Source organism: Pavona decussata, unplaced genomic scaffold, assembly GCF_977016875.1.
Source record: "Pavona decussata unplaced genomic scaffold, jaPavDecu1.1 SCAFFOLD_102, whole genome shotgun sequence".
Taxonomy (NCBI): domain Eukaryota; kingdom Metazoa; phylum Cnidaria; class Anthozoa; order Scleractinia; family Agariciidae; genus Pavona; species Pavona decussata.
Window position 1 is genome coordinate 3,475,001 of NW_028145517.1, and position 12,577 is coordinate 3,487,577.

The 12,577-nt window shown below is 37.2% G+C and overlaps 1 protein-coding gene across 1 annotated transcript in view; it reads left to right on the top strand.

The window, feature by feature from the left end:
• Positions 1-869, top strand: part of LOC146471681 (sushi, von Willebrand factor type A, EGF and pentraxin domain-containing protein 1-like) — a 52,637-nt gene extending 51,768 nt beyond the window's left edge. The window contains exons 4-5 of the mRNA XM_085120216.1: positions 83-279; positions 748-869. Of these exons, the coding sequence (XP_084976342.1) occupies positions 83-279; positions 748-771 (221 nt within the window). The 3' untranslated portion in view covers positions 772-869. The remainder of the gene's footprint in view (positions 1-82; positions 280-747) is intronic.
• The last annotated feature ends 11,708 nt before the right edge of the window (positions 870-12,577 follow it).

Sequence of the window (12,577 nt, forward strand, 5' to 3'; positions counted from 1 at the left end):
GACAAAAGTGCATAATATATTTATATTTTCGTTTATAAATTGGTCCATTCAATTAATTACTTACCGTTTGTTTAATTTTCAGTCAGTTCTCCTGAGGGTGCTCCTAAAAAAGTCGTCTATCCTCAGTTCTACTACAATGCGGCTGTGAGCGACGACGACGTTGTCGAAGCTATAAAGGCCAACTTGCTGTCTTCCCTCGCCATTACTCCTTTCTGCCACTCCGATCCCTCGGTTTGCGCAAATGACCAAGTGGAAGTGTACCTTGGGGTTTCCCAAGTGGTAAGTAAGATATATTGAGGCCGGCTTTGTCGTTTAAATGATATTATACTTGCTTGTGACTTATGGATAGTTGGAAGTTTAAATGAGACAATTCTGTAGTTGTGAGAGAAATGTGATGTTACGTTTTAAGCCTGATAAATAAATAATAGAGTCATCTTTTTAATCAGTGACAGAGACATATACACTCGTCTAGCTCCTAGGTAAAAAATTTAGCTCCCAGGAATCTCAGTGGTAGAACATCCGAACTAGTAATCAGAAGCCGGGTCATAGGTCATAGCAAAAATGCCTCTGAAAAAAGACCTCTACCAATTCTGATTTTTTTTTCGTGCAAATTAAAAGAAGATGAATTTAACTTGACCAACTGCATATTTATATAATAGTTATTTGAGTTCATTAGGGCTTTAGAAATGCTATGGATAACAGAGGCTTGCAAATATTATTCAGTTATGGCCTTTTTGTTTCACGCAGGCAGAAGCATCAAGGAATTCTTAAAGCTGATTATGAAGCTACGTGAAACTTGACGAATGATTACTCAAGATTATAATTAATTGACGCATTCTCAATGATAAATAAATTTAACGCTCAAGTTATTTTATTGCATTTTATTTCATTTTAAGAAACATTATTAGTTTAAACATGTTTTTTAAAAAGCGTTTTTACTTTGAAGTTCAATGACTGCAATGAGCCGACGAATCCTTGCTATTCTGTAAAGCCGATACTTTCATTAAAGTCTTGTCTTCATCTAAATGAACTCCTCATAAAATCGGCTATTCCTAAAACGTTAAACCATAACAAGACTATTTTTGCTGTCTTTCTGCTATTAGTGATAACAGAAAAGCGATTAAATGGACAAAAAAATATTCACAATAACGAGAAGACACTAATAACACGACTGTTCAGACAACGCCTAGCCTTAAAGTATCAAGTTTGTTTTTGTGTAGTTTTGGAAGAAAAGCGTTTAAAACTGACGCAAACGTTCATTACGCATCCTTTTGACACGTGCAACGGATAAAATTCTTGTCAATGCGAATAATCCCACTGTCATCGAAACTTTTTTTCCTTATCCTTGTTGTCGCCACCCCTTGTTCTCAATGGAAGAGAAGATGCAGCCAAGATAAATTATTTGGCTTGCTTAAATCGTTGCAGCTGGTAAAACCTTGTGGTCACCTGCACCGCAAGCAAATGATGATGATGATGATAGTGATGACGATGACGATGATGATGATGATGATGATGATGATGATGATGATGATGATGATGACGACGATGATGTTGATGGTGATGACGATGATGATGATGTTCTCAATGGCTCTGTGTGCAATGGAACACTTAATAAACTTTCATACGCATGGGAGGCTCCCCCGGGAGTTACAAACAATGACTGGGGGATGGAGAACTTAATAAAGTTTTAAATGGGAGGCTCCCCCTGGGAGCTGTAACCCTCCTACCTTTAGCATGCGAAACTTGACCGAATTTTACCTTTTCATAAGCATCAAACAAGAGACTGAGCGACCAATGACAAAAGAACATCCCCTTTCATTTATGAAAAAGATTTAGAATTACGTCGGCAAACAGCCAAAAATAAAGTTTTAAATGGGAGGCTCCACCTGGGAGCTGTAACCCTCCTACCTTCAGCATGCGAAACTTGACCGAATTTTACCTTTTCATAAGCATCAAACAAGAGACTGAGCGACCAATGACAAAAGAACATCCCCTCTGTTGAATTATTTTCCAAATATACCATTGTTGAAACAACGAGCTCCCAAACGTAAATGATATGAGTTTTTTGAAAGAAGGCATTCGCATCCCTAGATTTTTAACAAACATGTAATTTTTAATAGACGAAGATAGTATTTGCATGGAATAAATTATTGAGAACGTAAAAAATTCTTTTCTTGAATATTTCGCGTATTGTTGGAATCAGTCGCCACGGTTTGTGTACACTATTTAAGTAAATACATATGTAATGACAGTAGGGGTCCTAGGCGACCTTACAAGACTCGTGTGAGGGTTAGTTCCACTTCAGTACGCTTGATTTTAAATTGATATTTATTTGAAAGGCTTCAGACTAACTGCAGAATTTACTCGTTTAGAATAATTAGAACAACTTGTTCTTTACATTAGTCTGTATCGCTTTCTTTTTGGCCTGAGATAACTGCAGTTATGAGATTGAATTAATAGCGCACGCTTTCGCACTAAGGCGCTATAAATGAATTAGCATATCCACTTTAAAATTCGAGCTTGTTTAACTGAGCATCAAATCACAACAGAACGACAAGTGTATAAACTCAAAATTAGTTTTGAATAATGTTTAAGTGAAATTCAAATATCATTACGTAATGTTTAAAAAACGAGCAGGAGTGTTTTTATCGGGTTTAAAACCACGAGGCGCCTCCGAGTGGTTTTGGACCCGATACAACACGTGCTGCGAGATTTTGAAAGGCTCCAAAAACATTCCTGGAAAAGCGTGTGTTAATAAAGTTCATGGCAATTATGCTTTTGTGAAAGTATGAAATTAGCATACGAGAATAACACCGTATACTACTGAGGAGTGTTTTATCAGATGACAAATACAGCATACTAACAAGGAGAAGGTTTATCGATAAAACGTCACCACACGTGATGTATTATCGACCATTTGACCGGTCAGTGGGCTTTTGGCCTAAAATGACAAAATTTTGAAGTCGGCATTTGTCACTTGTTTATGTCTCTAGGGATCTCGCCGTGTCGTAAAACTCCCTTGGGAACTTAAAAAGTGTCTCAGGAGAAGTTCCCGGTCACACTGCTCTGATTAGAAGCTTTAAAAAGAATATTTCTTTTTCGTCCAAAAATCGACTTTTTTCTAAGGAGTAAGTCCATGGTTTTTGGCCGAAAATGACAAAATTTTCAAAACGGCATTTTTCACTTGATTATGTCCCCAAGGATTTCGACCTGTCAAAAAACTTTGTTAGAGAGACCCTGACAAAGAACTTTCTGTTCAACTCTCACCCTGAATTCAACTTTTCTGAGCTATTTCTTTGTCCCTGGTCCTTTGGGAGGCCTAAAAGGTCTCTGAGGGGATATTTTAGGGCACACTGAGTCGATTGGACGCTTTTATAAGAAAATATTTGTATTTCGTCCAAAAATCGACTTTTTCTAAGGGGTAAGTCCATGCTTTTTGGCCAAAAATGACCAAATTTTCAAGTCTGCATTTTTCACTTGTTTATGTCCCTAGGGATCTCGGCGTGATGAAAAACTCCCTTGGGAATCATTTTTAAGTGCAAGCAAGACGCTGACAAAGAATTTTCTGTTTTACTCTCATCCTGACTTCATCTTTTCTGGTCTATTTCTTTGTCCCTGGTCCATTGGGAGGCCTAAAAAGTATCCCAAGGGACATTTTAGGACACACCGATTCGATTGGAAGCTTTTCAAAAATATTTGTATTTCGTCCAAAAATCGACTTTTTTCTAAGGGGTAAGTCCATGCTTTTTGGTCAAAAATGACCAAATTTTCAAGTCGGCATTTTTCACTTGTTTATGTCCCTAGAGATCTCGCCGTTTTGAAAACTCCCTTGGGAATCATTTTTAAGTGCAAACGACACCCTGACAAAGAAATTTCTATTTAACTCTCACCCAAACGTCATCTTTTCTGGGCTATATCTTTGTCCCTGGTCCCTAGGGAGGCCTAAAAAGTATCTCAGGAGACATTTTAGAACAAAACGATTCGATTGAAAGCTTTTAAAAGAATATTTTTATTTCGTGGAAAAAATTGTCTTTCTTCCAAAGGGTAAGTCCATGCTTTTTGGCCAAAAATGACCAAATTTTCAAGTCGGCATTTTTCATTTGTTTATGTCCCTAGGGATCTCGGCGTGTTGAAAACTCCCTTGGGAATCATTTCCAAGTGCAAACGACACCCTTAAAAAGAATTTTCTGTTTAACTCTCACCCTAACTTCATCTTTTCCGGGATATTTCCTTATCCCAGTTCCTTTGAAAGGCCTAAAAGGTATCTCAAAGGACATTTTAGAACACAATGATTCGATTGGAAGCTTTTAAAAGAATATTTTGATTTCGTGGAAAAATCGACTTTTTTCTAAGGGGTAAGCCCATGCTTTTTGGCCAAAAATGACCAAATTTTCAAGTCGGCATTTTTCACCTTTTTATGTCCCTAGGGATCTCGTTGTGTTGAAAAACTTTCCTCCGGAATCATTTTTAAGAGCAAACGACACCCTCACAAAGAATGTTCTGTTTAACTCTCACCCTGACTTCATCGTTTCTGCACTATTTTTATCTCCCTGGTCCCTTGGGAGGCCTATAAAGTATCTCAGGGGACACTTTAGGACACATTGATTCGATTGGAAGCTTTTGAAAGAATATATGTATTTCGTCCAAAAAATCGACTTTTTTCTAAGGGGTACGTCTGTGCTTTTTGGCCAAAAATGACCAAATATTCAAGTTGGCATTTTTCACTTGTTTATGTCCCTAAGGATCTTGGCGATTTAAAAACTCCCTTGGGAATCATTTCTAAGTTGAAACGAGACCCTAACAAAGAATTTTCTGTTTAACTCTCACCCTGACTTCATCTTTTCTGGGCTATTTCTTTGTTCCTGGTCCTTTGGGAGGCCTAAAAAGTATTTCAGGGAACATTTTAGGACACACTGATTCGATTGGAAGCTTTTAAAAGAATATTTGTATTTCGTCCAAAAATCAACTTTTTTCTAAGGGGTAAGTCCATGCTTTTTGGCCAAAAATGACCAAATTTTCAAGTTTGAATTTTTCACTTTTTTCTGTCCCTAGGGATCTCGGCGTGTTGAAAAACTTCCTTGGGAATCATTTTTAAGTGCAAACAACACCCTGACAAAGAATTTTCTGTTGAACTCTCATCCTGACTTCATCTTTTTGGGCTATTTCCTTGTCCCTCTTTCCTTGGGAGGCCAAAAAAGTATCCCAGGGGACATTTTAGGACAAACTGATTCAATTGGAAGCTCTTAAAAAGAATATTTGTATTTCGTGGAAAAAAATCGACTTTTCTCTAAGGGGTTAGTCCATGCTTTTTGACCAAAAATAACCAAATTTTCAAATCTACATTTTTTACTTGTTTATGTCCCTAGGGATCTCGGCGTGTTGAAAAACTCCTTTAAGAATCATTTCTAAGTGCAAACAACACCCTGACAAAGAATTTTCTGTTTAACTCTCACCCTGACTTCATCTTTTCCGGGCTATTTCTTTGTCGCTGTTACTTTGGGAGGCCTAAAAAGTATCTCAGGAGACATATTAGGATACACTGATTCGATTGGAAGCTTTTCAAAGAATATTTGTATTTCGTCCAAAAATCGACTTTTTTCTAACGGGTAAGTCCATGCTTTTTGGCCAAAAATCACCAAATTTTCAAGTCCACATTTTTCACTTCTTTATGCCCTTAAGGATCTCGTCGTGTAGTGAAAACTCTCTTGGGAATCATTTTTAAGTGCAAACGACAACCCGACAAAAAACTTTTTGTTTAACCGTCATCCTGAATTCATCTTTTCCGGGCTATTTCTTTGTTTCTGTTTCTTTCGGAGGATTAAAAAGTATCTCAGGGGACATTTTAGGACACACTGATTCGATTGGAAGCTTTTAAAAGAATATTTGTGTTTAATCCAAAAAATCGACTTTTTTCTAAGGGGTAAGTTCATGCTGTTTGGCCAAAAATTACCAAATTTTCAAGTTTGAATTTTTCACTTGTTTATGTCCCTAGGGATCTCGGCGATTTAAAAACTCGGGAATCGATTTACAAAACTTGGGAATCATGTTTAAGTGCAAATGACACCCTGATAAAGAATGTTCTGTTTAACTATTACCCTGACTTCATCTTTTCTGGGCTATGTCGTTTTCCCTGGTCCCTTGGAAGGCCTTAAAAGTATCTTAGTGGACATTTTAGGACATACTGATTCGATTGAAAGCTTTTAAAAGAATATTTGTATTTCGTCCAAAAATCGACTTTTTACTAAGGGGTTTACTCCATGCTTTTTGGCCAAAAATGACCAAATTTTCAGGTCGAAGTTTTCGCTTGTTTATGTGATTAGGGATCTCGGCGTGTTAAAAAAGTCCTTTGGAAATCATTTTCAAGTGCAAACGAGACCGTAACAAAGAAATTCTGTTTAACTCTTACCCTGATTTCATCTTTTCTGGGCTATTTCTTTGTCCCTGGTCCCTTGGGAGGCCTAAAAAGCATCTCAAGGGACATTTTAGGACACACTAATTCGATTGGAAGTTTTGTAAAGAATATCTGTATTTCGTCCAAAAATCGACTTTTTTCCTATGGGTAAGTCGTTGCTTTTTGGCCAAAAATGACCAAATTTTCAAGTCGGCATTTTTCACTTCTTTATATCCGTAGGGATCTCGGCGTTTTTATAAACTTCCTTGGGAACCATTTTTTAGTGCAAACGACACCCCAACAAAGAATTTTCTGTTTAACTCTCACCCTGACTTCATCTTTTCTGGTCTATTTCTTTTTCCCTGGTCCCTTAGGAGGACTATTAAGTATCTCAAGGGACGTTTTAGGACACACTGATTCGATTGGAACCTTTTAAGAGACTATTTGTATTTCGTCAAAAAATCGACTTTCTCCTAAGGGGTAAGCCCATGCTTTTTGGCGAAAAACGACCAAATTTTCAAGTCAGCATTTTTTACTTGTTTATGTCCCTAGGGATCTCGGCGTGTTGAAAACTCCCTTGGGAATCATTTCTAAGTGCAAAGGAAACGCTGACAGAGAGTTTTCATTTTAACTTTCACCCTGACTTCATCTTTTCCGGGCTATTTCTTTGTCATTGTTCTTTTGGGAGGCCTATAAAGTATCTCAGGGGACACTTTAGGACACACTGATTTGATTGAAAGCTTTCAAAACAAGATTTGTATTTCGTCCAAAAATGGAGTTTTTTCCAAGGGGTAAGTCCATGCTTTTGGGCCAAAAGTGACCAAATTTTCAAGTCCGCATTTTTTACTTGTTTATGTCCCTAGGGATCTCGGCGTGTTGAAAAACTCCGTTGGGAATCCTTTTTCAGTGCAAAGGACACCCAGACAAAGTATTTTCTGTTTATCTCTCACCCTGACTTCATCTTTTCTGGGCTATTTCTTTGTCCCTCATTTTGGGAGGCCTAAATGAATAAATGAACCATGAACCTTGAACCATAAAAAATATCTCAGGTGACATTTTAGGACGCACTGATTCGACTGGAAGCTTTAAAAAGAATATTTGTATTTCCTCAAAAAATCGACTTTTTTCAAAGGTCCATGCTTTTTGGCCAAAAATAAAAAAAATTAATGTCGGCATTTTTTACTTGCTCATGTCCGACTTTTTTCTAAGGGGTAAGTCCTCGCTTCTGGGCCAAAAATGAAGAAATTATTAAGTCGGCATTTTTCACTTGTTTATGTCCCTACGGATTTCGGCGTGTTGTAAAACTCCCTTGGCAATCATTTTTAAGTGAAAAGTACACCCTGACAAAGAATTTTCTGTTTTAAAAAGTCTCGCCGTTACTTCATCCTTCTGGGCTATTTCCTTGTCTTTGGTCCTTTGCGAAGCCTAAAAAGTGTCTCAGGGGACATTTTCGGACACACTGATTCGATTGGAAGCTTTAAAAAGAATATTTGTATTTCCTCAAAAAATCGACTTTTTTCCAAGGTCCATGCTTTTTGGCCAAAAATAAAATAAAAAATCTAATGTCCGCATTTTTTACTTGTTCATGTTGGCGTGTCTTTAAAACTCCCTTGGAAACTTAAAAAGTTTCTCAGGGGATGTTTGCGGTCACACTGACTCGATCGGAAGCTTTTAAAAGAACATTTGTATTTCGACCAAAAATCAACTTTTCTAACGGGTAAGTCCATGGTTTTTGGCCAAAAATGACCAAATTTGCAAGTCGACATTTTTAACTTGAATATATATCTAGCGATCTAGGCGTGTCCAAAAACACCCTTAATGATTTTTAAGTGTAAATAACACCCTGACAAAGAATATTCTTTTTAACTCTTACCCTGACTTCATCTTTTCTGGGCTATTTCTTTGTCCCTCGACCCTTGAGAGGCCTAAAAAATGTCTAAGGGAAAAATTTCCGTCACACTGATTCAATTGGAAGCTTTTAAAAGAATATTTGTATTTCGTCTAGCAATCGCCTCTTTTGTCAGAGGTAAGTCTATGGTTTTTGACCAAAAATGACCAAATTTTAAAGTCGGCATTTTTCACTTGTTTAGGTCCCTAGGGATTTCGGCGTGTCTTAAAACTCCCTTGGGAACGTAAAAAGTGTCTCAGGGGACGTTTCCGGTCTCACTGATTCAATTGGAAGCTTTTAAAAGATAAGTTGTATTGTGTCCACAAATCGACTTTTTTCTAAGTCCATGGTTTGTGGCCAAAAATTACCAAATTTTTAAGTCAGTATTTTTCACGAATCTCGGTTTGTCGAAAAACTCACTTTGGATTCACTTTTAAGAGCAAATAACGCCCTAACAAAGAATTTATTGTTTAACTTTCACCCTGACTTCATCTTTTCTGGACTATCTCTTTGTCCCTGGTCCCTTGGGAGGCCTAGAAAATTTCGCAGGGGACATTTTCGATGACACTGATTCAATTGGAAGCTTTATAAAGAATATTTGTATTTCGTCCAAAAATTGAATTTTTTTCCGTTTTGGTCATAAATGAAAAAGTTTTCAAGTCGGTAGTTTTCACTTGTTTATGTGCTAAGGGATCTCTTCGTCTCTTAATATTCCCTTGGCAACTTAAAACGTGTCACAGGAGACATTATCGGAAACACTGATTCGATTGAAAGCTTTAAAAAGAATCTTCGTATTTTTTCCAAAATTCGTTTTTATCCAAGGCGTAAGTCTATGCTTTTTAGCCAAAAATGACCAAATTTTCAAGTCGACACTTTACACTTGTTTATGTCCCTAGGGATCTCGGCGTGTTGTAAGTGTCTCAGGGGACGTTTCCTCTCACACCGATTCGAGTGGAAGCTTTTAAAAGAATATTTGTATTTCGTCAAAAAATCGAATTTTTTCTAAGGGTAAAGTCATTGGTTTTTGGCTAAAGATGACCAAATTTTCAAGTCGGTATTTTTCACTTGTGTATGAGCCTAGGGATCTCGGCGTGTAAAGAAACTCACTTGGGAATCATTTTTAAGTGCATATAACGCCTCATAAAGAATTTTCTGTTCAACTCTCACCCTGACTTCATTTTTTCTAGGCTATTTCTTTGTCTTTGGTCCCTTGGGAAGCCTAAAAAGTTTGTAATGGGGCATTTTCGGAGACACTGATTCGATTGGAAGCTTTCAAAAGAATATGTATATTTACGCAAAAAGTCGACTCTTTTCTAAGGGCTAAGTCCATGATTTTTGGCCAAAAATGACCAAATTTGCAAGTCGACATTTTTAACTTGAATATATATCTAGCGATCTAGGTGTGTCCAAAAACACCCTTAATGATTTTTAAGTGTAAATAACACCCTGACAAAGAATATTCTTTTTAACTCTTACCCTGACTTCATCTTTTCTGGGCTATTTCTTTGTCCCTCGACCCTTGAGAGGCCTAAAAAATGTCTAAGGGAAAAATTTCCGTCACACTGATTCAATTGGAAGCTTTTAAAAGAATATTTGTATTTCGTCTAGCAATCGCCTCTTTTGTCAGAGGTAAGTCTATGGTTTTTGACCAAAAATGACCAAATTTTAAAGTCGGCATTTTTCACTTGTTTAGGTCCCTAGGGATTTCGGCGTGTCTTAAAACTCCCTTGGGAACGTAAAAAGTGTCTCAGGGGACGTTTCCGGTCTCACTGATTCAATTGGAAGCTTTTAAAAGATAAGTTGTATTGTGTCCACAAATCGACTTTTTTCTAAGTCCATGGTTTGTGGCCAAAAATTACCAAATTTTTAAGTCAGTATTTTTCACGAATCTCGGTTTGTCGAAAAACTCACTTTGGATTCACTTTTAAGAGCAAATAACGCCCTAACAAAGAATTTATTGTTTAACTTTCACCCTGACTTCATCTTTTCTGGACTATCTCTTTGTCCCTGGTCCCTTGGGAGGCCTAGAAAATTTCGCAGGGGACATTTTCGATGACACTGATTCAATTGGAAGCTTTATAAAGAATATTTGTATTTCGTCCAAAAATTGAATTTTTTTCCGTTTTGGTCATAAATGAAAAAGTTTTCAAGTCGGTAGTTTTCACTTGTTTATGTGCTAAGGGATCTCTTCGTCTCTTAATATTCCCTTGGCAACTTAAAACGTGTCACAGGAGACATTATCGGAAACACTGATTCGATTGAAAGCTTTAAAAAGAATCTTCGTATTTTTTCCAAAATTCGTTTTTATCCAAGGCGTAAGTCTATGCTTTTTAGCCAAAAATGACCAAATTTTCAAGTCGACACTTTACACTTGTTTATGTCCCTAGGGATCTCGGCGTGTTGTAAGTGTCTCAGGGGACGTTTCCTCTCACACCGATTCGAGTGGAAGCTTTTAAAAGAATATTTGTATTTCGTCAAAAAATCGAATTTTTTCTAAGGGTAAAGTCATTGGTTTTTGGCTAAAGATGACCAAATTTTCAAGTCGGTATTTTTCACTTGTGTATGAGCCTAGGGATCTCGGCGTGTAAAGAAACTCACTTGGGAATCATTTTTAAGTGCATATAACGCCCTCATAAAGAATTTTCTGTTCAACTCTCACCCTGACTTCATTTTTTCTAGGCTATTTCTTTGTCTTTGGTCCCTTGGGAAGCCTAAAAAGTTTGTAATGGGGCATTTTCGGAGACACTGATTCGATTGGAAGCTTTCAAAAGAATATGTATATTTACGCAAAAAGTCGACTCTTTTCTAAGGGCTAAGTCCATGATTTTTGGCCAAAAATGACAAAATTTTCAAGTCGGCATTTTTCACTTGTCTATGTCTCTAGGGATCTCGGCGTGTCGGAAACCTCCCTTGGGAACCTAAAAAGTGTCTCAGGAGACGTTTCCGGTCACACTGATTCGTTTGAAAGCTTTTAATAGAATATTTGTACTTCGTCCAAAAATCAACTTTTTTTCTCTTGATTATGTCCCATAGGGATCTCGGCGTGTAGAAAAACTCCCTTGGGAAACATTTTTAAGTTCAAATAACGCCCTCACAAAGAAATTTCTGTTTAACTCTCAAACTGACTTCATCTTTTCTAGGCTATTCCTTTGTCGCTGGTCCCTTGGGAGGCCAAGAAGGTTTCTAAGGGGACATTTTCGGACACACTGATTCCATTGCAAGCTTTAAAAAGAATAAAAAAAATCGACTTTTTAGCCAAAAATGATCAAATTTTAAGTCAGCATTTTTCACATGTTAACATCCCTAGGGAACTCGGTGTTTCGTAAAATTCCCGTGGGAACTTAAAAAGTGTCTAAACGAACGTTTCCGGTCACACTGATTCGATTGGAAACTTGAAAAAGAATATTTGTATTTCGTCCAAAAATCGACTTTTTCCTAAGGGTTAGGGTCAAGTCGGCATTTTTCACTTTTTTATATCCTTAGGGATCTCGGCGTGTCATAAAACTCCCTTGATGACTTAAACAGTGTCTCAAGGGAGGTTTCTGGTCACACTGATTCGATTGGAAGCTTTTAAAAGAATATTTGTATTTCGTCAAAAAATCGATTTTTTTGTAAGGGGTAACTCCACGGTTTTTGACCAAAAATGAGCAAGTTTTCAAGTTGGCATTTTTCACTTTTTTATATCCCTAGGGATCTCAACGTGTCGTAAAACTCCCTTGAGGACTTAAACAGTGTCTCAAGGGAGGTTTCTGGTCCAACTGATTCGATTGGAAGCTTTTAAAAGAATATTTGTATTTCGTCAAAAAATCGATTTTTTTGTAAGGGGTAACTCCACAGTTTTTGACCAAAAATGAGCAGGTTTTGGAAGTTGGCATATTTCTCTTTTTTATATCCCTAGGGATCTCAGCGTGTCGTTCATTGGTCTTCATTTCTTAGCTATTGAGGACAATCAAACAGCTGGAAAAATAATCCTGAAGCCAACTCCGTTGAACGAATATTAAGAGCGAATGCCCACAAGAACCAAACAAAATCGGAAAATAGCGGCAAAAGTGTAAAAACTCAAAATCGCTCAAACTTTGGCTATCAGTAGTCCACATTGAGTTATTTATTGCAATGTAATTAATTTGCCAAATAACTTTTTGTTTTGGCAGAAAATGACTCTAATAAATTTCCGTGCTAGCCACGAGAAATTTCGACTTGAAAATTAACGGTTTTTAAGCAAGCTGCTCGCCTTAACTGTAGAGCGAGAAGACATCCACTTATTATCAGCTTATTCTATAACTCTTCCCGATTTGATT